Source organism: Pithys albifrons, chromosome 9, assembly GCF_047495875.1.
Source record: "Pithys albifrons albifrons isolate INPA30051 chromosome 9, PitAlb_v1, whole genome shotgun sequence".
NCBI lineage: Eukaryota > Metazoa > Chordata > Aves > Passeriformes > Thamnophilidae > Pithys > Pithys albifrons.
In genome coordinates this window covers 15,300,294-15,324,888 of record NC_092466.1, presented here as the reverse complement: position 1 = coordinate 15,324,888, position 24,595 = coordinate 15,300,294, and the positions used below count along the sequence as shown (strand labels likewise).

Here is a 24,595-nt window from a genome sequence, read left to right as displayed (position 1 = left end):
CACCTCCTTGCCTTTGCACAGTGCTCTGCTGTGCCACAGAGGTGTCTTGAATGCTGAATATAGGTTGCTGCCACCACCCTTGTCCCCTCTCTACTGTCCCTGCTCCATACACTTTGTCCCCAGTACCCATCAAGGCTGTCCGGGTTGGGAGGCAGTTTCTATGGCTGCAGGTCACGGTCTCCCCCATCTTGCTGTGGGCTGTGGCAGCCGGAGGCAGGAGGATAATGAGATCTTAATAGTCCAATTATATCACATCGATTTACTCAGCATGTAATTGTTGGCGGCTGGGGCTGCCTGATGAAACCACTCTGCTCCAGCTGCCAGTGGGGAGGGCTGTGCTACACTACCCAGCCTGGGATGCTCCTCACAGCAACCAGCCATTCTCCTTTGAACTCCTGCAGGAGCAGCACGCTGCTCAACCCTCCCTGACTCATGTTCCTTCTGCCCAGAATGCCAGAGACAAGAGTGATAGGCAGAGATTGGAGCAGGGACCCTGGTGTCCTGCCCTGGCTGGGTGTGCCAGCATCGGGCTAACTCCAAGCTGATGTCCTCATATTGCCCTGGGGAGCAGAAGGGTTGTGCATCTCTACCTGCCATTAGAACAGGCTGACAGGAGAAGTGATTCCTGGTGGGTGACAGATCCTGCTTGCAGAGCAGTGGTGAAGCCATCCTCCCTGTCTGGTAGCCTGCGCTGGGCAGTGTGGTGCTACCAGAGATGTGCCTAGCTGGTCTCATGGCAGCTCCTGAGCATCCACCTGCAGGTGTTTCTTGCCACAGCACAGCATGGCAGGTGCAAGCAGCAAATAATGTTTCTTTTTCCCTAGACCATCCTGCTTCGGACCCTGTCCCCTCCCCTCCTATTTGTCTTTCTGGCCCCTGCCAAGGTGGCTTTTCCAGAAAGCCTGCAATCTCTTTCCTGAGTGGCAGAGGCTCATGCTGAGCTCACCATGCTGCACCAGCTTGGCTTGTTTGCATCAGGCTCTGCCATTCCACCTTGTCCTGTGCAAACACCATTAGGCTGGGGTTGCAGGGGGTATCAGGCAGCAGCAGGCAGTGCACAGGCTCTCCATGACCTTGGGTATGGTGGAGTGAGATGGGGTGGGGAGAGTGGGAGATCTGTCTCATTCCCCTTATTCAGGATGGAGTGGTGCTAGCAGCTGGGCCAGCAGAGCCCATTAAAAATCAAACAGTGTGATGTAATGCTGGGGGATCACCACAGGAGCCTGTACCTGATACAGGACTGTGGGGCCCTGCTCACATCAGCACTGGGGACTGGGGCAGGTGACATGGCAGACAAAACTCGACCTTATTACTGTGGCATCCTGCTAATACAGCAGCGAGGTGGCTGCTTCAACCCTGGTCGGCCAAGCAGCTTCCCTCGGGGACACCACTCCATGGGCATTGGGTCCTTGCAGCACTGGGGACTTGTATGCATCACCTCGAGTGGACTGTGCAGCTGGGACATGTGGGTGACACTTGCTTCACTTGTGCTGACACCAGCACAAGCCGTGGGTGCAGCAGCTCCTGTCCTGAAGCAAGAAACAGAAGTGCAAAACCCCTGGGGAACTCTGGGCTACTAATGCGAGTGCTGATTAGTCTATCGATCTTGCCTAACGCACAAGTTTTTCTGTCCGTTCAGCTCACCCCTTGTCACCTGTCGGATGGTGGAGGTTGTGGCTGAACAGCTGTGCTAGCAGGGCAGCCCTGTGCCTGCTCATCCCTCTGCCCTGGACAGGCTGTGCTGGGACAAAGAGCATGTGTGGAGTGATCTGAGACAATAGGCTGCTTAATAGCTGCCAGTTCCATGGTCCTTGTCAGTTAGTCCAGGTAGGCCCTTTGGCTTGGGGAAATGCCAGCTGCACTTTGGCACAGCACCAGTGAGGCGAGACTGAGATCTGAGGAGCACCTGTCCCAGCCCAAAATGTTGATGCTGCCCAGGGCTGGTAGCTTTGGTTGCGAGGGCAGTTGCCTTGTCTGCTTGAGGCATGGTGGGTGGTTGCTGTGGCTGAGCTAGTGCCTGCAGTGACTGGTCCCAGTACCAGTGGAACAGAGTTTCTGAGGCAGTGCCCAGCCTGTGAGCAGGGACATTTTGTCGTGGGAACTGTGTGCTGGCAGAGGCTAAAGGGTTAATGCCTTTGATTTGCCCCAGCGAGTAGGGTAGTGTCTGGGAGACCATGGGATGCTAATGAATTTGCAGCATGGATGCTGGGGAGAAAACAAACTAAAGAGGGGAGCAGCTTCCCCTAACTTCACTTGCCTGAAAGCTGGCAGCTGGGCCTGGGCATACAGGCACTGCCAGGGCACAAAGTCACTCCCTTGCCACAGTGTGGCTCCACAGCCCTTGCCAGTATGGCTGGAACATGTCATGGGCTGCAGCTTTGGCTTGGACAAGGTGCCCTTGTGGCTGTTGACCCTGGAAAAGATGGACCTCTGCACCACCCCCAGAGCCAGCGCCGGTGGCCGCTGCCAAACCGGGCTGCCTGGCGAGGGGAGCGCCTTGCCGGAGGGCTGCCAGGACGCCCCAGCGCTCTTGGCAGGCGGCAGGGGGCTTGGAGGATGCGGGGCCAGCGCCGCTGGGAAGCAATTACCTCCCCGCTGAGTCCGGCCCTAATCCCCACACACGGCGCAAGGAGCCCGCTCGCCAAACAAGGCTCAATCAGGTTAAAGTGTGAAGTCGGGATTAGCCTAAAGAATGAGAGCATGGTAATAGCCGCGGCCTCCCTACCCGGCCGCCGAAGCCCCGCTGCGGCCCCCTCCCTCTCGCCCGCCCTCCGGCCCGCCGGGCTCTTGCCGGGGAGATTAAGGCTGCCGAGGTTTGTTTGCCTGAGTGGGCTCCCCACTGGGAAGCCATGTCGAACAGTTTTGCTCGGGCGCCCCGCTAAGCGCGGGCAGGGCGTCGCGCTGGGGGGTTGGCTCCCTCCACCGAGCCCCTGCCAGCCCCGAAGAGCCGCGTCCCCACGCCTGGCTCCTCGCCGAGGCTCCCCGGGAACCGACAGTGGTGGGATGGGGCTGTGGCTGCCAGGAGAGGCAGCGCCTGGGCAGCTCCTGATCCGCCACAGATACTGCGCCTACAGCCGTCGTGCAAGCAATGGGGCCAAGGCAGCAGGCTGTAAGAAAGCTCCCGATATCCCAATCCCCTACCACTGCCATCCCTCACACTGCCCAGCCAGAGGGAACTTGTGTCGATATAGCCTGGCCGTGAGGCTTTCAGGTGGAATTGGAAGAAAAGTAGGCACTTGCCTTCTTGCCATCACTCAGCTGTGGGCTGGAACTGGCTGCTGCTGTTGTATAGGCATCTGCTGGGGCAGAAAGTCTGTGTGGGAGGTGAGCCTGAGGACAGAGGTGCCCTCCATCACCTGCTCAACCCTTGTCATCCTTTCCCCTTTGCACCACAGAGTCCTCTGCACCCTGTGCTGTGCAGAGACAAACTCCAGCTGCATGATGCCCTGGAATCACTGCACAGGGAAGGGAGGATGGTGGTCTGTGAATGGACTGGCCGTTTGGGTATCCCCTGGATTCAATAACCAGGAACTCTTCAACTTGGAGCTTTAGGACAATACCTGGAAGTAAAACCAGAAAAGACAGTGAGGATGGCTGTGGCAACTCCCCATCCTGGCCTGGACCTGTTTGTCAGCTGGTCCCCAGCGTAGTTGTCAGACCTGTCGGTGCTTATGGTCACCTCTGCAACCTGGCACTCCACATGCGATTGCAGTGGCACATTTGTATTTGGCGGGGTGCGAGGCGGCACCGATGCAGTTGCTGCTGGTGCTGCAAGCGGCACGGTGGAGGGAGGAGAAGCCGTGCCATCTGCTGTTTCTTCCGTGCCAAAGTGTAAAGCAAACATAGCTGGGGGCTATGAAACACCAGGAGGGAAGGGGCTGCGCCTTGTTCCAACGCTGGGGCCCGAGGATCCCACAGGCAAAGCATGTGTTTGTCCTGGTGTTGTCAGCTGTGTAACCATGCAATCTAAGCTGGGTGCCGGGGCCTTGCTGAAACCCTCGCATCCAGCGTCTGTCCCTTTTGGCTTCAGTACCCCCAACGGCAGCACTTCATCAGTGACTGTCACAAAAAGCTGTGAAGGGGAGAAGCCTTGCAAAGTCAGTTGCAACCTTCTAGCAGCATTTCTTCTGCGAGCTGTAAATGAGCAGCTTGGAGACAGTCGCCTGGGTTTACTCCCTGGGTGCATCGGGACTCCCATGTGCTGCGAGTGGAGAAATGTGAGTGAGTTTTTCATGAGGGAGCCAAACAAGATGCAGGCAAGACCTGTCCAAGCAGGCAGCACCAGAGCTGGGAGAGGGGTGTAGAGCACTGAAGTGTGGTACTTACCTCTGTGATGGGTTTAATGTTGGAGGAAGGCAGTTACCAAGAAGGGGTACAATGCATTGAATTCACTGGTTGGAAGAGTGGTGAACTTCACCTGGAGGGTTCATAGAATCTCAGGATTGTTTGGGTTGGAAGAGACCTTAAAGATCATCTAGTTCAAATCCCCTGCCATGGGCAGAGATGGCCTTGAACATCCTCAGGGATGGGTTATCCACAAGTTCTCTGGGCAACTTGTTCCAGCAGCTCACCACTCTCACAGTAAAGAATTTCTTCCTGACATCTAATTTAAATTTAGTTTCAAACTGTTCCCCCTTGTCCTATTACAATCTACCTGGGTGAAACAGTTGTTCTCTGTTTTTTCCAAAGAGTTTTCTAGGGGATTCCTTCTGGGAGCTAAAGGGGAAAAGAGGAATTGGTGCAATGATGTGTTTTTCTGAAAGGTCAGTGTTATTCCTAGGGGTCCCCAGGCTCATAACCTCCCCATCAGAATATGAGGAGAAGACGTTTGCCTCTGAAGGGATGCTGGGGTATTGGGGGCTGCTGCAGGTATCAGGGCCTTCCCCTTTGGAGAGGGTGAGGGGACCCCGATCCCTCGGTGGAAAGGGAGGGAGTATCACTCCAGAGCTGTGGGAACAGCTGGCGCAGGCGGCGCAGACAGGGCAGCCTGGCAGTGCCGCCGCGTGGGTAGTGGTGAAACTGCGCCTGATGCTCCTAAAGGAGCTGGGCTTTTCCTTCTCCAGTAGCCTGGACTGTTCCAGGGGCAGCATTTCCCTTCTGCCATAGCAATGATGCTTTGCCAGCCGAGATTGGTTCTCCAGGAACGACCCAGAGTAATGCACAAACTGCACATGGGACCATCTGGCATTTTCTTGGTGGCTGGGCAATGCTGATGCTTCCCTCTGAGGACATTTTCTTCTTGTGCAAGTGAAGCTTTTGGTGGAGGTGAAGTCCCAGTTTAGAGACCTCCAGGTATTTTGCAAGCAGCCTGTGGGCCATGCTGACCCCATTTTTTGGAGGAAATGAGTGCATGGGGAGAAATGTGGATGCTGTGCCTCCATCCTGAGGCAGCCCAACTGCTCCAGGGTATCAGCAGTGAACAGGCTTTGTTATGTTGAAGCAGAGCTGGTGAGCACTGAGTGTGAAATGCTGGCATCTATGGACACCCCAAACCACCTCTTGGGGCTGGGACAGGGGTGTCTGTGTGGCCTGTGTAAATGTTGGGGGACACTTAATCTGTGCAGGATGCCCTGGTCTTACTCCTCACTCACCCGTGGACTTACATGGGTTTGCATAGGGAAAACGCTACATTGTGCCTCACTATCCCTATGCCAGGAAAGATGTGGGGCTTAACTTCCTGCCTTGGGTGGCTGGAGCAGGACTGTAATGGCATTGGGCTGGGAGCAGGCAATGTGGCTTGAAAGAGCTCCTGACCTTTTAGGGTGGGAGAGTGAATAGCTATTTGGGAGCCACAGGGAGCAAATATGACAGGCAGATCCTCACAGTACTGAGCCAGTCCACCCAGACTCTACTTTCAGTGAGACTTTTGGTCTTCATGGTCATTAAAAACCAGCACAGGCATGGCAGGGAATCTGAGTTGCTGCCAGCCTGCAACATGGAGCCCTTGCAGGCCTGGCACACCCTGGCATTGCAGAGCAGGTCATTACATGGACAATGCCATGCAATGATGAAGTAGGTAATGACACTATTATTTGTGCCCTCTGAAGTGCGGGTCAGGCTCCATGGGAATGCCTCCTGGAGCCTCTAAGTGTAATTACCAGTTAATCAGTAGGGACCCATAATTATAGCTGTCAGAGAGTATTTAAGGATGGAGGGTTTTCCCAGAGCTGTGCCATGCCGCTCTGCTTGTCTGAGCCAGGGACAGCAGTCCCCAGGGAGCCCCATTCACTTTCAGATACCATGGATGGAGTTGGACTTGCCTCAGGACAGCCAGCAGACCAGTGGTCAGCCAAAGACCTGAAGCTAAATTTACAGTTTGTCAGAGCTCCTGAGGGAACAAAGAGTGCTGGGGCATGCCCCTGCCTGTGGATCCCCTGCTCCCACGGGGCATCATGCTTTGCAGGTACTGCTCATTTTCCTTCCTGTCTCTTTTTTCTGCAGGGACCTGAGTGAGAACTTTATCCAGGCCATCCCCAGGAAAGCATTCCGTGGGGCCACCGACCTCAAGAACCTGTGAGTCCTGGCAGTGTTGGGCATGAGGGAGTTTGGGGTCAGGTCTGGTGGCAGAAGGCATCGGAAGCCACCAGTTGCTCTCTGCCTGGGCTGTCTCAGCAATTCTCTCTCTGGTTTTCTCCTGCAGGCAACTGGACAAGAACCAGATCAGCTGCATTGAGGATGGGGCTTTCCGTGCCCTACGGGGGCTGGAGGTCCTGTAAGTGGCCAGGGGCCAGCTGGAGCCTCCAGCCTGCAAGCCCCATGTGGGGTGAGGGTGTCCCTGGGTGTCCCCAGTTGCTGAGGTTCAGAAGGGACATCCTCAGCATGCCATTTCTTCCTGGCCTCAAGGAGGGGCTGAGAAGGGGCCTGGTACCATTGCTGCAGAGCTGTGCTCCAGTGTCTGATCCTGCTGTGGGGGCCCACTTGGCTGCTGGTGGTTGTGGAGAGAAGAAGCCTGGAAAGGGCAGCAAGTCCTGCCTAGGGACTTGCCTGGGCTGTCCCCAGGCCGTGCTTCTCCATCCATTCACCCTGTGCCAGGGTGTGAGTGGGTCCTGTTCCTCCCAAGGGTTTGGTGCCACCTGGACGATCTCACATTCCCATTTACAGCCTGTCCACCTTGATCTCCCCTGTTTTGTCTTCCTGCAGGACCCTGAATAACAACAATATCACTTCTATCCCTGTGTCCAGCTTCAACCACATGCCCAAACTGCGGACATTGTGAGTGCTGGGGCCATGGGGATGGGAGGGACCTCCTGGTCTGGAGTGGGTTGGTCCCAGCCATCCTGCTGGTGTTGGCAGCTCAGCAGTGCTGAGACAGCATTGTGGGGATGGAATGGAGGGGATCCTCTGCAGAGCATCCCCAGGCACTGCAAAGTAAGATGGTTTTGGCAACGAGTGTAGATGCTTTTGGGCTTCTCTGTTTCTCCCTCTTCATCCTTTGGGATGAGCCAGCCTGAAGCAGCCAGAGAGCAGTGGAGTGGGCAGGAGCTGTCCTGTGACTGCTGACTGCCCCATCTGGTTGCAGCCGCCTGCACTCCAACCATCTCTTCTGTGACTGCCATCTGGCCTGGCTCTCACAGTGGCTACGCCAGCGCCCCACCATTGGGCTCTTCACCCAGTGTGCTGCTCCTGCCCAGCTCCGTGGCCTCAATGTGGCTGAGATCCAGAAGAATGAGTTCAGCTGCTCCGGTGAGGAGGACGGGGAGGTAGTGGGTGCCAGGACAGGGACATGGGCTAGGGGAACAAATCTTGTCCCATTGATGCAGCCCACCTCTACTCACTGCCATGTGCCCCAGCTCAGAGCCTGGATGCATGCTGTGGGTTCATCTCAGGTCAGCACTGTCCTTGGTGTGGGGACAATATGGGGACAACACCACTCTGTCAGTGTGACAGTGCATCAGTCTGTGCCCTTTTAGCTGTGTGCCTTTTGCGCTGGGCTGGGGTGCACCAGGACCTTATGCACCTGCTCAAAAGTGCGACAAACTGTCCCAGCATACCAGGCTGTCACCAGGGGTCCCTTCCTTGGGATGCTGCCACATATCCACCTGGCCCAGCTCTTTGCAATTCCAATGCTCACTGCTTCCCTGGCAGGACAAACAGACCCAGCACGTGCCCAACTCTGCAGCTTGTCTTCTGGCTCCTGCCCAGCCATGTGCACTTGTAGCAACGGCATTGTGGACTGTCGGGGCAAGGGGCTGACGGCCATCCCCGCCAACCTGCCTGAGACAATGACAGAGATGTGAGTATGGCCCCACACCATCACCACTGGGCTCTGGATGGCTCAAAGCAGTGGGAACACAGGTGCGAGCCCCATAGCTCAGCCCACCACCAGAGCAGAAGGACCTCCTTGCCCTTCTCTCACGCTGCCCAGATTTAGCCCTGGATTTAGCTGCATTAAAAATGTAAATAGAGAAATAATCTTCCTTAGGGGAATCCAATTATGGTGCAAAGCCCCCGCTGGGACAGTGCACAAAGTTCTGGGAGGCAGCAGGCACCCCCAGGCCCAAGGTGCTGAAGGGAAGAGGTGCTCCCCCCACCTCAGCCACCATGGTCCCCTCACTCATGGTACCCATTCCTGGTGGAGAAAGCCCCAAGCACAGGATGCAAGTTGCCTTTGGGCAGAATGGTGCCACACCTGTGGGATAACTTACTGCAATTTTAGTTTGCAGCCCCCAGCCCTGTGAACGGGGTGCTGGGGCTTGGGCAGCCCTAGAGCCCTCCTCTCTCCCTCTTCTTTGCAGACGTTTGGAACTTAATGGCATCAAGTCCATCCCTCCAGGTGCCTTTTCCCCCTACAAGAAACTGCGGAGGATGTAAGTGTGCAGCCTCCACTAGCTCACCCCGAACCCCAACACCCTTCACTCTGCTGGTCACTGCCAAAAGCCTGCAGCCTCTGACTGACAGATATGGGACACCTGCCATGACACGGGTGCACCATATGGCAGCACTGAAAGGGGGTCTTGAATACCCCCAGCTCTTCGTATTGGGTATTATGGGTGGTCCCCTGGACCAAGCAGGAGGATGGGGACATGGGGCAAGACAAGAGGGAACCTGGCCACCTTCTGCCTTTGGGTTTCAGAGACCTGAGCAACAACCAGATCTCGGAGATTGCCCCTGACGCCTTCCAGGGACTGCGTTCACTGAACTCCCTGTAAGTGCCCTCACTGGGCTGGATGGGGTATTGTGGACACTGCACCCCCTTAACCATGGCCCACATCACTTCCCCTCTCTCACACCAGCCTTTCTCTCCCAGGGTGCTGTATGGCAACAAGATCACAGACCTCCCCAAGGGTGTCTTCGGGGGACTTTTTGCCCTGCAGCTGCTGTAAGGCACCAGTGTCTGCATGAGATGCCTTTTGGGGACACAAGGAAGCAGGGATGAGGTCCCCAGCACCCATGGTGCAGTGAAGGGCATCCCCAGACTCACATCCTTCCCTCCCTGACAGGCTTCTTAATGCCAACAAGATCAACTGTGTGCGGGCAGATGCCTTCCAGGACCTGCAGAACCTCTCACTGCTCTCGCTCTATGACAACAAGATCCAGAGCCTGGCCAAGGGCACCTTCACCTCCCTGCGGGCCATCCAGACCCTGTGAGTGCCCACACTAGCTCCAGTACCTGGGCAGGTGCACATCTTGGGAAAAAGCATCTTGATGGGTAGCCAGGACTAGCACTGGTGACAACTCACTGCCCATGAGGGTGTGTCACCCACTGTCCCTGGCACAGGCACCTGGCCCAGAACCCCTTCATCTGTGACTGCAACCTGAAGTGGCTGGCAGATTTCCTCCGTGCCAACCCTGTCGAGACCAGTGGTGCCCGCTGCGCCAGCCCCCGGCGCCTGGCCAACAAGCGCATCGGCCAGATCAAGAGCAAGAAGTTTCGCTGCTCGGGTGAGATCTGTCCCCATCCTTGTCACAGACACCCTGTGGCACGGCTGTCCTTGGCCCTGCTCCAGCCTGGTGTCTGTGTGCTCAGAGTGCTGATGTGCTTTCTTTTTCCTCAGCCAAAGAGCAGTATTTCATCCCAGGTGAGCAGAGGAGCCACAGACATGTGTGCATGAGTGTGTGCATGGTTCCCTTTTGGCCTGGCTGCCTGCAGGGGTGGTTGTGCCAGGGCTCCACAGTCTGGCCCAGCAAGACCACTCTGCATTTCCCATCATTTCTGATTGCTGAGTTCCCAGGTGCCACAGTAAAAGAAGCACTGGGTACCAGATGTGTTGCAGCAACTCTCATCATGCTGTTATCTGGATGGGCACAGAGGCATCCCCTGTGTCCAGCTCCAGTTGCAAGAGGGTGATGGGCAGTGCAGTGTCCCTTTCAGCCAGCAGAAATATCCCTGCAGATAAGCTGCTTTGGGCACAGAGAAGAGTAATATGTGCACAGGGGCTGTGATGAGGGGAGCTGGGGAAGTGAGCAAGACCATCTGGGGGTGTGGAAGGATCAGAGGAAGAGAGGGCAGGCGCAATCCCCCAGTGCCTCTGCCCATTGGACCCCATGCTGCCCTATCCATCACGCAGGGACAGAGGATTACCAGCTGAACAGTGAGTGCAATAGTGACGTGATCTGCCCCCCGAAGTGCCGCTGTGAATCCGGTGTGGTAGAGTGCTCTAACCTGAAACTCACCAAGATCCCAGATCGCGTACCTCAGTCCACCGCTGAGCTGTAAGAGTCTCCTCTCTGCCATGCTGCTTTCCCTTCTGCAGCAGGAGCATTGCTGGCTCTGGGATTTTGCTCAGGGTTTGAGCTGTGCTGGACCCTTTACAGCCATCCTCTAAGCTGTTTTCCCTGCTGCCCACCCTAGGCGCCTGAACAACAATGACATCTCTATCCTGGAGGCTACTGGCATCTTCAAGAAACTCCCACATCTGAAGAAAATGTGAGTATCGGGCAGACACAGCCTCCTCAGGAGTGCCTGTGGGTTGGGAAGGCATATGATGGTCCTGATACCAGGGCAGGCTGGAGCATGAAATGGAGGGCACCTCCCAGTCTGAGGATCCCCTCTGAGGTACTGGCATCATGGGGTGCTTAGTGGGAGCCGGGGGTGGTGGGGTTCAGGATGAGGTCAGAGTAGAGACCTCATCCCTGCTTGACCCTCTTCACAGCAACCTCAGCAACAACAAGGTGTCAGAGATTGAGGATGGGACATTCGAGGGGGCATCCTCTGTCGTTGAGCTGCACCTTACTGTCAACCAGCTGGAGTCTGTACGGAGCGGCATGTTCAGGGGTCTGGATGGACTGAGGACACTGTGAGTCACACCCCCCCTTTGCCATGAGCACTCCTTGCCTCCCTGCCTTGTCCATGATCTGTGGATGGTGCAGTCTGCATCACTGCAGGGGCAGCTTAGGTGTGCCTTGCCCATCAGCTGGCTGTATTCAGAGCTAGGAGGGGCAGGGTTTTGCTGCTGAGGGACTGGCTCAGGCTCATGCTGCTGCCCATCAGTGAGGAGGGCACAGCCTGGGCACTGCTGAGGTGGGTTTCCCTCATGGCACCTGCCCAGGTTGTTAGGAGCCGTGGTTCCCTTCCCTCTACAGGATGCTGAGGAACAACCGCATCAGCTGCATCCACAATGACAGCTTCACAGGGCTACGCAATGTCCGCCTGCTCTCCCTGTATGACAACCAGATCAGCACCATTGCGCCAGGCGCCTTCGACACACTTCAGTCCCTCTCGACACTGTATGTCCTGGGCGTGGTGTCAGATGATCCCAGGCTGTCCACATCGCATCAGGGAGCTGCGGGATGTCTCCTTGCCTGGTGACTGTTTGGGTGATGCCCTTGTGCTCCTTCCCATGTGCAGGAACCTGCTTGCCAACCCTTTCAACTGCAACTGCCAGCTGGCCTGGTTGGGGGACTGGCTGCGCAAGAGGAAGATTGTGACAGGGAATCCTCGGTGCCAAAACCCCGACTTCCTGCGGCAGATCCCTCTCCAGGACGTGGCTTTCCCCGACTTCAGGTGTGAGGAAGGTAACTCACTGGCCCCGTGGTGGAAACCAGGCTGCTCTTCCCAGGATGACACCATGCTCCCTGTCCCAGCACCATCTCTGCTCCCAGGATGTGCCACATGGCAAGCCAGGAGTTCAGGGGCCCCATGAATGATCTCTTAATGATGCATGAGTTTCTGTTCCTGGTACCAAGCCCTTGAGGCTGCACTCAAATACACAAGCTCTGAATCTGGGAGAGGAATTTGCGCCCACTGCACCACATGACTCTTGTATGTAGGCAGGTCTATGCTGGCAAATACTGTGTCCTGGGTGCTGGCAGGAGCGGATGTGTAGGCAAAGCCCACCAGCATTCATCCTACTCCTTCACTCCCTCTCTCTCTTCTCAGCCTTGCACATGCGCCAGAGCTGGGCAGATGGAGCAGACGGGGAGTGTGCGTGGGGAGAAAACCCTTTTTTATGAGTTTTTTTTTAAATTTAGAGCAGCTTTCGAGCCCTCTGGAAAATATTTACAAACAAATCACCCTTTCTTCTGCTTTCGCTCCTCCACCACATCAAATACTGAAGGGTTGCATCCTGCTCCTTTCCTAGCGGTGCCAGATAGCATACGGTTGTCCCAGGGACATATCTCTCACAGGATCCCAGTGCCATGGTAAGGAAGGGGAGCAATGCCAGCTCCTCTGGCTGTTTGGCACAGGCACTGCTCCCTCTAGCCTGTGCCTGGGAGATGGGTAAAGGAGGTTGTTTCAGGAAGATTTGCAGAGCTGAGCCCATTCTTCTGCACCCTTCTCTCTGCTGTCCTTGGGACTGCATTTTTGCTTGAAAGTGGTGAAAATCAGAGGAGCCTTGAGCTGGCTGGCTGTGTCCACACCAGTAGGGCAAGCAGTTTCTGGGCACAGGAGTGATTCCTGCACTGATATCTCTTAGCTGGGCTGAGGCTATTGCTTGCAACACCCTGCTTTGGGAGCAAGGAGGGATGGTTGGCATGGGAGGGGAGCCATCCTAGGCAGGCACAAGACATTGAATCTGGGCTCACACAATGCCCAGGGATTAGACCCTGGTGACTGTGGCTTTCTGTGCCTGGTGCAGGTAAGGAGGAAACGACCTGCATCCCTCGGCCCCAGTGCCCACAAGAGTGCACCTGCCTTGACACGGTTGTCCGCTGCAGCAACAAGCACCTCAAGGCCCTGCCCAAGGGGATCCCCAAGAACGTCACAGAGCTGTGAGTGGTGGGCAAGTGCCCAAACTCTCCGTGCAACCGCCATTAACTTTGCAGCTCTGGGTGGGAGAACTTTGCTGTGGGATTGCAGGTGTCAAGGCAAAAACCCTCCATCCTGGCCTGGTAGTGGGAGCAGGACCCCCACCCATCCATGGGACCCTGTCAGCCCCAACACCAGCAAGGGGCTCAGCAACATCCTCTATCCTGACTCAGGGCTACCAAGGGTGATGTGCAAGAGGTGTCACAGCAGCTCGGTCTCTGCTTTTTGGCTCTTGGGAGGGTCAGCAAGGGACAGTCACCCCCCTGCTACTGCATTCCCCATGCAGCTATGCAGCTCACAGCTTTGTGGTTCTGAGCAGCCTGCCATCAGTGGCAGGGACAGGGACACCCTGCCTCTGCCAGATCACCAGGGCTGCAGGAATGCTCTTGGCAGGTCCAGCCCCAAGCACACAGGCGATGGGATGTGGTTTGTCTGGGGTCAGCCACCCATCACCATGAGTGTCAGGGAGACACCCAAGCAGCCATGCCAGATCTGGATGTGCAGGCTCCCTGATGCCCGTCGCTACTAAAGGGGGTCTGGGATGGGGACGGCAGCAAGTCCTCTGTGCATGGGATGCAGGCACTGGTTGTGCACAAACTTACGCACACCACCCCCACATACCCCTCCACTGTCTTGCGCATCCCTCCTCTTTCTACATCCTCTGCTCTCTCTCTCATGTGCTTTGGGAATGGTTATGGCCTCCCACGCTCACATCAGATGTGTAAAAGCAGCACATGGCTGTCTGCACTTGCACACATAGGCTGCTGGGATACTGTCCCCAGGGAACCTGCATGCAAAGCCTCCAGGTGTACTAATGCACTCACACACTAGCTGTCCTGCCAGCCCATGGGTCCCCTGAGAGTCCTGTGGGCCCTGGATGCTGGGAGGGAGGTGGTTCTGGAAATGCCTCTTGCAGCCTGAAGTACATGGTGGTGCACAAGAGAAAGAGGGGGCAGAGGGAGGGATCTCCTGCTTCTTAGCCACCCCAAGGTGCTTTTGCTCTACCTTGCAGTTACCTGGATGGAAATCAGTTCACTCAGGTCCCTGGGCAGCTCTCTACCTTCAAGTACCTGCAGCTTGTGTAAGTAGCTAGGAGCAGGAACCCAGGCAGCCAGCGGCACTGCTGGGACCTGTGGGTGAGAACAGAGGCTGCTGCCCATGGTACCTGATTCTGAGGAGAGACGGAGGGGCCTGGCAGTGTGCAGGGACCCCCAGCATCCCTCTATGACTCCCCTCTGCTCTGGAACACAGCTGTCTGACAGTGATGCTCTGCTTCTGGGTGCTCACTGCCTGTGCTGATGCCAGGCATGGGATGGAGGTGGGACAGCACCATCGCTACCATGACCCAGTGTGACAGCCCTGCTGCTCCCTTGGAGGCTGTGCCATGCTGCTGTTTGCACCCTATCACAGCTGAGCAGGCAGGGGAGCAGTGAGTGGGGACAGGGCCCAGCTGGCTCCAATCCTTGGGGTTTCTGTTTTTCAGTGATCTGAGCAACAACAAGATCAGCTCCCTGAGCAACTCCTCTTTCACCAACATGAGTCAGCTCACCACTCTGTAAGTGCAACCCCTGAGGCATGCCACACCGGCATACAGCCCAGCTGAGCTGCAGGGGTCTGTTCCTAGGGGACCCCAGAAAACTGGCAGATGCTGGGGACCCGGGGTCTCACCCTTTTGCATGGGTGAAGCTGGTTTGAGTTGGAGCTCGTGCGGGGGCAGCATATAGCCCAGGGTCTGTTTCTTGCAAGACACACGGCTGTGTTACCTCCTTCCCTCTTGCAGGATCCTCAGCTACAACTCCCTGCAGTGCATCCCTCCACTGGCCTTTGAGGGCCTTCGCTCCCTCCGGCTGCTGTAAGTACCTGCCCATAATCCTGCTCACAGCCCTGGGGGACCCTTCTCTGCTGCTGCCTGTGTCCATTATCCCTTGTGCCCCCTTGGAGCTGGGTGCAGGCAGGCAGGCAGGGTACAGACTGCAGGAGAAGCATGACAGGGTTCATCTGCCTCTCAGAGCAGACAGTGCATTTGCAACAGTGACAATGTAGTGGAGTCCAGGCCTGCCACACATGCCTGCAAGGTGGTGGCAGCCCAGCTGGTCATAGTTCTTGCAGCCTACCCTGGAGCCATGGGCATCACAGGACCCTCTGTTCTCTGCAGGTCTCTCCATGGCAATGATATCTCCAGTCTCCCCGAGGGCATCTTCGCAGATGTCACCTCCCTGTCTCACCTGTGAGTATTTCCTGCTCTGCAGTGCTCAGGGCTGGACACAGACTCAGGAGAGTTTTGAAAACCATTGGGCTGAGCCCACCTTCCCTGGAAGGTGAGCCGCCACCTCCCCTCTTCTCTGGGCTGATTAGGGTTAGGTTTTGTTGGGTAGTGCTGTGTCCCACTTCCCTTCTCATGCTCAGGCTCAGGACCAGGTGTGCCACTGAATCTCCCAGTACTGCTGGAATCACCTTATGGTCCTAGCTGGATGATCCACTAGGTCCCTGGGGGTTCTCCAACATGCAGGTCAAGCCATGCAAAATGACATGGCTGTGGCTTGTCAGGGGCTACTCTGACCCACACTAGTGTGTTGTTAGCCTTTCACCAGTGCACTTCCCCTGCAACAGCCCCCTGTAAATCTGGCCTTGAGCATCCTCCTGCCAGTGGTGGCTTTTCAGCCCCTTTTAAGGTAGCCTGTACCCAAGGAGCACTGCCCTGTATCCACCACCCAGAGCTGGGGTTCAGCTTTGCTCACAGTGTCTTTTTGGTCCCCTCCCAATCTCTGCTAGGCTGTTCCCACCTATCTGCCAGTGACCAGTCCTGCTCTTGGCATCCTGAGGGTCTCAGACTGTTCCTTCAATCTGCAAAGAGCATCTTGACTTCCAGTGCTGACCTCCCTGTGCTTTTTGGGAGCAGCACTGCTCGCTCTGCTATGATTTCCCTTGCCAAAGCCTATGGTGCCTTTACCACTGCCAGCCGGCACTGCCTGTTCCAACAGGCTATGCTCTGTCACCAGCCAGCGCTGTGGGTGCTCTAGAACTGGGTTTGTCAGCCCCAGCAGATCTGCTGTCTAAACTGCCTGTTTTCTGGGCTGCCATCTCCTTCCTTCGTCACAGGTGTTGGTCACACCGGCCCTCCATAGCTGCTGACCTTTGCAGTCAAGGAGGACATAAAGGGGCATCCAGGCCCTGAGCAACCTCCCACGTCATCCACTGCTTCCCTGCCCTTCTCTGCTGTGGAGCAGAGCAACCCTCCCTCCTCCTCCTCCTCCTTCCTCTCCCAGAGCAATTCCTTCCTCTCCCTTGATGCTGTCTGCATGAGCTCTGGCCGTGACCCACTGCTCATCCCCATCAGCCCACTCCTGTGTCCCTGTCCTGCACACTTGTACAGCAGAGCCCAGGCTGGCCCTTCTGCTCTCGTACAGGTCCTGTTATTTCTGCATGGCCTCAAGGTACTTTACCCAGTTTGCACTGGCCCCAGGCAGCTTTGTCTGTGAGCTGGAGAAGGACTGACAAGAATTTCTGTGTAGGCAGTGGAGGAGAGCGCCAGAGCAGAGCATGGGGTACTGCATGGGCTGTGGACCTGGCAGCAGGGTAGTATAATTGGACAGCTTTGTGGGGCAGTGTTTCCCAGTCCTCCCACCATGAGCTGCACCTTTGGTGTGTCCAGAAGTGGAGGAGCACTGGTTCCCCCATCACATGCCAGCCCAGCTGGCTCCAAGCCCAGTTCCCTCCATGGGGCAGTGGGTGCAGTTTTGCCCTTCTCCTCCTGCAGAGCCATTGGGGCCAACCCCCTGTACTGCAGCTGCAACCTACGCTGGCTCTCCAGCTGGGTCAAGACAGGGTACAAGGAGCCAGGCATCGCCCGCTGCGCTGGGCCCCCTGACATGGAAGGCAAACTGCTGCTCACCACCCCTGCCAAGAAGTTTGAGTGCCAAGGTGAGAGGTGCCCATGCTGTCCATTTGTGCCCCCTCTGGCAGGGCAGCAGGTGTCATGGGGAGCTGGGTTGCCTCCTGCCCCTCACCCAGCAGAGCAATGCTCAAGTCTAGGTGGCTCCTGGATTTCAGACACTGAGCTGCTTTGTGGAGAACGGGGGCCAGGATGCTTCCATCCTCTTACCTAGCTGGTGGCACATCCCTGGTGACTGAGCAGACCGGTGGCTCTCCCATTGCCTAATGCACAGCCCCTTGGCAGGGCAGGCTCTGGCCCCAGACACAGCTGAGGCTCTGCTCCCCACATCTGTGTCCATCAAAGGACATATCCCCATCATTCCCCACACAGACAATCATTTCCATGCCTTCCATCTCACAGGCCCACCCTCCCTGAGCATCCAGGCCAAGTGCAACCCCTGCCTCTCCAGCCCCTGCCAGAACCAGGGCACCTGCCACAACGACCCCCTCAGCTTCTACCGCTGCACCTGCCCCAGCGGCTTCAAGGTACCCTGGTCCCAGAGATCCCCAGCACATGGGGACACATCCCTGCAGAGGGCAAGAGAGTGGAGCAGGGGCTCTGTTGTGCCCCTGGAGCTCGCTGTCTGCAGGACCATCTACCCTCCCTGTCTGCCCCAGTGTCCCACTGAGTGGGATGTGTCAAGGATAGCTGGGTAAGGTGCTGTGGCACCCTCCTCGCTCTCACTTCTCCATCCTTCCCTAGGGCAGGGACTGCGAGGTGGCACTCAGCAGCTGCTCCTCCAACCCCTGCGCCAATGGGGGGACATGCCAGCCTCAGGAGGGGGAAGGTGCCGGGTTCAGGTGAGTGATGGATAGGAATCCATGAAAGGTGGGTGTTTGGGCAGCAGCATGCAGCCCTGGCACCCCACAGAGACAAGTTCTGATATTTCCTTCTCCTCCTGCGTGCTCCCTTGGGCATATAGCTGGGATATTGGATTCACATGGTAGCTCCAGCCAATGCTGCCTGGCTCCACTTCCCCATGGCCCCCAGCCCTTCAGGGCTCCTGAGCCAAGGTCATGGCAGAGAAAGGGGGTTCCATCACTGCAGAAGGCATGGGGAGGATAAAGGACAGTGGGATTTGTGGCTGGGACTGGTTGCTGTTGTCACTGGAGTCACTGCTGCTCCCTGAGGGGCTGCCTTGCCCCTATATAACCTTCACTGCCCTGAATGCTTCAGGCCATTCTGGGAACCAGGATGCAATTAGGAGCTGGAGATAGATGGCAGACCGGGGGTGAGGAGATGGGTGGTGCAGCCCCTGCACTGAGTGGCCTCTCAGCCTGTTGTGGCAACTCAGCATCCTTGGGCAGGCTGTGCTGCCACCCACCCCTGCACCCAGTGTTCGATGGGGACACCAAACCCAGCTCTTGGCGTGTATGTGTCCTCTGCACCAAGGTCCTGTGCTGGTTGTTTTGGGGGAACCATCCCAAAAATCTCCATTTCCTTTTCCCCCTTGACATTGCCCCTGCCCTGTGTCAGGTGCCTGTGCCCAGGGGGGTTCGAGGGCCCAAGCTGTCGTGCCACCAGCAACCCCTGCAAGGAGCACAGCTGTGAGAACGGGGGCTCCTGCGTGCCTAGTGCCACCAACTACACCTGCCTTTGTCCTGCCCACTACACAGGTACCTGGAATGGGGGCTAACCATCCCCAAATCACACAGACCTGGAAGGGGGATGTGCCCAGTACTATCTTCCCACCCATGAGGCTAATAGCTCCTTTGCCTGCTGTCCCAGTGTCCATCACCAAGGCCTCTGGGCTCAGCTGTCCTGAGTTTGGGTACACCCAGCTGAACCCCCACACCCTGGGATGCCCTCAGTGCCTGGCTCAGGCAGGAGCTGCCTCCAGCAGAGCAGAGCCCTGCACCCATGGGGGTGGAAGCTGCAGGTTTGGTGGCTCCCTGCCTTGAGCTAGGTCCCCTGTGGGTTCCCCCTGCCCTGCAGGGCCTGGCATTGCCCCTCTGGTCCTGGAGCTCATGGTCAACTGCTCTTCTACCCTGCAGGGGAATTCTGTGAGCAGCTGCCTGATTTCTGCTCATCTGAGCTCAACCCATGCCACCATGACTCCACCTGCATCTCTACCAGCCAGGGACCCAGGTGAGACTCCCTTCCCAAACCACGTTTCCTGGCTTTGTGAGGGTGGGTAGACTTGCATTTGGGAGGCTGCAGCTCACAGGTTGGCAAGAGGGCATGGGCAGGGTGATGCCCACAGGAGCAGGCTGGTGAGGGGACATGGGCAGGGCGATGCCAGGAGGAGCAGGCATCCATCAGCACAGTGGAACAGAAGAGGCAGTCCTGAGCCCCCCACCTGCCCCAGGTGTGAGTGTGCCCCTGGCTACATGGGGAGCAACTGCAGTGAGGACTTCGATGACTGCCAGGACCACCGGTGCCAGAACAACGCCCGCTGCCTGGATGAGGTGAACGGCTACTCCTGCCTCTGCGCTGAGGGCTACAGGTATCACCAGGAAGACAGGGCACCTGGGATAGTAGGGGTGGTTGTGCGTCATTGTGCCAGGAGGGACAAATCCTGGCTACCAAGACCATCCATCCATCCATCCATCCATCCATCCATCCATCCATCCATCCATCCATCCATCCATCCATCCATCCATCCCCTTCAGTGTGAGAGGAAGGAATGGGGCTGGAAACGTGGGTCTCCAAGGACTGAGGCTGTGCAGGGAGCCAGCATCCCTGGGGAGGGGTGCTAGGGCACAGCTCAACATTCAGGCATCCCTCTGATGCCAGTGTCTGGAGAACCTCCTCAGAGTCCCCAAATCAGGGGGGTGCTGTTTGAGTTCTGTGGGGCAGTGGGTGGCGTGTAGGGCATGTTCCCAGGCCCCTGCCCAGCAGCACCCTTGGCCACACAGTGGCCAGCTCTGCGAGATGCCACCCCACATCGCTGGCCAGCCCAGCCTCTGTGACCGAGCCGAGTGCCAGAACGGGGCCCCATGTGTGGAGCGGGGTGCCCGCGCCCTTTGCCAGTGCCTGCCCGGCTTCGGTGGCCCCAAGTGTGAGAAGCTGCTGAGCGTCAACTTCGTGGACCGTGACACGTACCTGCAGTTCACTGACCTGCAGGACTGGCCCCGAGCCAATATCACCCTTCAGGTGAGGGCAGGGGGGCCATGGGGACTTTGGGGGGAGTTGGATTGGGATGCTGCCCCAGGGATGTGCGCTCCCACCTCTCCCTCTGACAGGTCTCCACAGCTGAAGGCAATGGCATTCTGCTGTACAACGGTGACAGCGACCACATGGCTGTGGAGCTATACCAGGGCCACGTGAGGGTCAGCTATGACCCTGGCACCCACCCCAGCTCAGCCATTTACAGGTATGTGCCACCCCTTCCCCAATCACTGAGGACCACCACCCCCATTGCTTGGGCTTGGAGGTGTCCCTGGTGACTCAGCCATCCCCTCCAGTGCTGAAACCATCAACGATGGGCAGTTCCACACTGTGGAGCTGGTGACATTCGACCAGATGGTGAACCTCTCCATTGATGGTGGCAGCCCCATGACCATGGACAACTCAGGGAAGCACTACACACTGAACAGTGAGGCTCCCCTCTACGTGGGAGGTAGGACAGGGATTGTGGCAGCAATGGAGGGCATGGGGATGTCTGGGTGCACTGATGGTCCTGCTGTCCTCAGGTATGCCTGTGGATGTCAACTCAGCTGCCTTCCGCCTGTGGCAGCTCCTCAACGGCACCAGCTTCCATGGATGCATCCGCAACCTATACATCAACAATGAGCTGCAGGACTTCACCAAGACGCGGATGACGCCAGGGGTGGTGCCAGGCTGCGAGCCCTGTCGCAAGCTCTACTGTCTGCATGGCATCTGCCAGCCTGCTGGTGCCCAGGGCCCTGTCTGCCACTGTGAGCCTGGCTGGGAGGGGCCCCACTGCGACCAGCCCCGTGGTGGCCCCTGCCAAGGGCACAAGTGAGTGCCCTCGCCCTACTGGCTGCCCTGCAGCAGTGGTTCTGTCCCCTTGACTGCCCCACAGCAACCCATATGCCCCACTGGCTGTCCTGAAGCAATAGCACAACCCCACTGGCTGTCCAACAGCAATGGTCCTGACCCAATGGCTGCCTCACAGAGATGCACCTGCCCCAGTGGCTGTGCCAGTTCACTGGCTACCCAACCATAACTGAACCGCTCCTTTGGCTCATTGGCTGCCTCACCACAATTCCTTTGCTCCATCGGCTCATTGGCAACCTCTTCTTCATTGGCTGCTTCACTACATCCTCCCTCTATTGGCTGATGGGCTGCCCTTCCTCCTTGGCTGCCCTGCCCACCCCTCCCACTGGTGGTCCACTCCCCTCTCCTGTGGCTGGTTCATGGTGGCAGTGCCATGGTGGTGCTGTGCCATGACAGTGGTGCTGTGCCAAGGCACTGCCATGCTGTGCTGCTAGCACTAGGTTGTGCCAGGGTTGTTCTGTGCTGGTGGTGTCATGCCAGAGCAATACCAGTGCTGTGCTACCATGGCTCTGCCATACCAGTGCCACACTGTGGCAGTGCCCTGTCTGCCCCAGTGCGATACTGTGCTGGTGCCATGCTGGTGCTGAGCTATGCCATGCTTGGTACCAGTGCACTGTGCATGCTGGTGCTGTGCCATACCATGCTGGCAGGTCCTGACAGCACTGGGTGCCCGCAGGTGTGTGCATGGGCTGTGCCTGCCCCTCGATGCCCTCTCCTACAGCTGCCAGTGCCATGAAGGCTACCACGGTGCCCTCTGCAACCAGCCTGCTGAGCCACCTGACCCCTGCCGCCACCAGCCCTGCGTCCATGGCCACTGCCACCTCTCCCCAGGTGGCCAGCCCACCTGTGAGTGCCATGATGGCTACACTGGAGCCCGCTGTGACCAAGGTAGGTGTTGAGGGTGTGGGTGTCCAGGCAGGGCAGCCCCACACCATGACACCAGGCTGAGCATTGCTGTCCCACTGTCCCACAGAGCCAGAGTGCCGCGGGGAGCCAGTGAGGGACTACCACCAGGTGCAACGGGGCTATGCCATCTGCCAGACGACGCGGCCAGTGGCCTGGGTGGAATGCCGGGGGACCTGTGGTGGCCCTGATGCTGGTTGCTGCACTGGGCTGCGGCTCCGGCGCAGGAAATACGCCTTTGAGTGCAGCAACGGTGCAACCTTTGTGGAGGAGGTGGAGAAGCCCAGCAAGTGTGGCTGCAGCCAGTGCCTGTGAGCAGCCACCAGCCCTGCAGAGCTGGGGGGCTGCCAGGGAGACCCTCCAGAGCCAAGGACCTCACTATGCCCTGCAGGCGTGGTGCTGCTCTCTGGGTGTTCCAAACTGCAGCTCCATCCAAGGAGCCTGGCAGAGGGTAGAGCTGGGAAATCTAGAAGGTTGGGAAAGAAAAAGAAAAAAAAAAAGAAAAAAGCAAACAAACAAAGCAAATGTGTAGATAGAGAATTTTTTTAAGAACTGCAGCTACACAGATGTGTGGGTACAGGGCGGGCATGCTGCCCTTGTCCTCTCCCTGTGGAAATCTGCCTCTCTGCCAGCGCAGCCCCACAGCCATGGAGGGGAGTGACTGCATCCCCTGCGTGTTTCCTCCTTGGCAGCCCTGTCCCTTGCATCCAGCCCAGAGATCTGAGAGCTTTTCCAACACCTGGGACTGGAGGAGAGGGGCCTGACATGGCAAAGCCTTGTGAGCCATGGCAAGCCATGGCTTGCAGAGGGCTGCATGGTGTAGCCAGCATCCTGCAGTCCCAATGAGCCCAGAGCCTGTTTTCCCATTCTCTCTTCCAGCATCCCTGGTCTCCCTGCTAAGGACCTGCTATTGCCCCAATAGCAGCTGCAGCGAGCAGTTCCCTGGTGTGGTGGCAAGGATGCTGGAGCCCAGAGTGCTCCCAAATAATCTCACAAGCTCCATGGCCACAGCCTGACCACCTGGTGGCATGCCTGGTTTGTTCATGCCAGCTGGGCATGGGTCCAGCCCATTGTAGTCACATCAGGGCCACGCTGGTGGAGCAGGACCAGGCACACTGGCAGTGGCAGGCACACTGAGTGGGGGACAAGCAGCAGTGCACAAATGTCCCTGGGGTGTCCCAGTGCCAACCTGCCCTGTGCCACAGGGGCCAGCAGTGTGCCATTCATGTGGAGAGGGCCTCAAATACCCCTGGCCCAGCCAGATCGCTTCTGCTCAGAGGTGGGAGCCATGTGAGGCAGCACAGGAACCTCTTTCTTCCAGGCGCTGCCCTGGGGGAGCAGGTCTTTATCTGGGCAAAGGTGCCCCATGTCCCACTGACTCAGCCAGGAGGAGCAAGAGGTTGCTGGGACATCCGGGGTGTGGGTTTGCCATGCTCATCACTTGGCCCTCAGCCTTGTGGGTGCCAGGGTCAGCTGAAGAGGCTAAAGATGTCCAAGTCTGCAAACCTGGAGCCAACACTGCTTTCAGGCCACGACCCACCAGCTTTTAGACTCAAGTGTCCATGCCTGGGCAGCACCTCTCCAAAGTCCACAGTGCCAGGGGATGTGCTGGGCTGGTGTAGGAGCAGAGGGAAATGGGGAGCTCATGCCAGGGTACGGCACACACCTGACATCCACAGCAGTATCACATGTCTGATTGTGGGGGCCAAGCTTGGATTGTGGGGGCCCGACCCGGGACAGTGCACATGGCTGGACAGCGAAACTCCACTCAGGTGGACAGACTTATCCAAGGCCTGCAGCCCTCTGTGTCTCCACAGTGCCCCAGCCTTTCGTCTTCAGGTCCACACTGCCAGCTGCAGCCTGGCTCCAGGTATCTCCATTTGGAAACATCCAGCTCTGTGGGTTCTCTCACCATCCCTGCTCACCACTGGCATGCAGGACACTCCCACCACCACAGGGATGTGTTTCTGCCACAAATGCCCTCTCCATGGGAGCTCCTCTGCTGCACAGAGGAGCCAGGACGCATCTCTTTTTGCCCGTGGCCCAGCCGGGGCTTGGTTGTGTTGTGTTTCTGTTCTTGCTGTACGCTAACCGCTAAAGTATCTCTTTATACAGAATACTTACAGATTCTAATATATATTTGTATTTCATTTTGTTATAGTATTTTTATATGTTTGGGGTCAACAAACGATGTTTTCTTTTTGTTTACAGATGCTACTGGGCAGGAAAATGACGGTGGCTTTGTTTGGCCCTTGGGGTTTGTGTGTGTCACTATTGAAGATGCTGGTCTGTACTAGGCTGGCGAGGGAGGCACTGGGCATCCTTCCGCTGGCAGAGGCTGTATTGTTTTAGGAGATGTTTGGTATTGTCTATGTTGTCTTCCATGTGAACATGACATTTATTCATTCAGAGGCTTGGCCTCTTCTTTCCTGGAGCAGAGAAGCGGGCAGCTGATGCTTGAGAGCTGTTGTGTATGTGAGGAGGTGGCACAGACTGGGAAGAGTTGATCCTGCCATGGAGGAGGATTTGCTACTCCTGAAACAGCCCTGGCCACTGCTTCTGGCCAGAACATCACCCACATGTTGCAGGGACATGCAGCCGGGGTT

General features: G+C 57.2%; 1 protein-coding gene across 2 annotated transcripts in view; it reads left to right on the top strand.

The window, feature by feature from the left end:
* Positions 1–24,401, top strand: part of SLIT1 (slit guidance ligand 1) — a 61,684-nt gene extending 37,283 nt beyond the window's left edge. For both annotated transcript variants that reach the window (XM_071563180.1, XM_071563179.1), the window contains exons 5-37: positions 6,442–6,513; positions 6,641–6,712; positions 7,141–7,212; positions 7,520–7,683; positions 8,086–8,233; positions 8,736–8,807; positions 9,074–9,145; positions 9,248–9,319; positions 9,441–9,584; positions 9,719–9,882; positions 9,996–10,019; positions 10,509–10,653; positions 10,793–10,867; positions 11,094–11,237; positions 11,524–11,667; positions 11,789–11,955; positions 13,020–13,152; positions 14,202–14,270; positions 14,673–14,744; positions 14,970–15,041; positions 15,345–15,416; positions 16,947–17,110; positions 17,484–17,608; positions 17,826–17,923; positions 18,600–18,739; positions 19,118–19,211; positions 19,432–19,569; positions 19,982–20,219; positions 20,309–20,439; positions 20,531–20,685; positions 20,759–21,047; positions 21,763–21,974; positions 22,060–24,401. In XM_071563180.1, coding sequence (XP_071419281.1) covers positions 6,442–6,513; positions 6,641–6,712; positions 7,141–7,212; positions 7,520–7,683; positions 8,086–8,233; positions 8,736–8,807; positions 9,074–9,145; positions 9,248–9,319; positions 9,441–9,584; positions 9,719–9,882; positions 9,996–10,019; positions 10,509–10,653; positions 10,793–10,867; positions 11,094–11,237; positions 11,524–11,667; positions 11,789–11,955; positions 13,020–13,152; positions 14,202–14,270; positions 14,673–14,744; positions 14,970–15,041; positions 15,345–15,416; positions 16,947–17,110; positions 17,484–17,608; positions 17,826–17,923; positions 18,600–18,739; positions 19,118–19,211; positions 19,432–19,569; positions 19,982–20,219; positions 20,309–20,439; positions 20,531–20,685; positions 20,759–21,047; positions 21,763–21,974; positions 22,060–22,304 — 4,198 coding nt within the window. In that variant the 3' untranslated portion in view covers positions 22,305–24,401. The remainder of the gene's footprint in view (positions 1–6,441; positions 6,514–6,640; positions 6,713–7,140; positions 7,213–7,519; positions 7,684–8,085; positions 8,234–8,735; positions 8,808–9,073; positions 9,146–9,247; positions 9,320–9,440; positions 9,585–9,718; positions 9,883–9,995; positions 10,020–10,508; positions 10,654–10,792; positions 10,868–11,093; positions 11,238–11,523; positions 11,668–11,788; positions 11,956–13,019; positions 13,153–14,201; positions 14,271–14,672; positions 14,745–14,969; positions 15,042–15,344; positions 15,417–16,946; positions 17,111–17,483; positions 17,609–17,825; positions 17,924–18,599; positions 18,740–19,117; positions 19,212–19,431; positions 19,570–19,981; positions 20,220–20,308; positions 20,440–20,530; positions 20,686–20,758; positions 21,048–21,762; positions 21,975–22,059) is intronic.
* Positions 24,402–24,595: the final 194 nt, after the last annotated feature.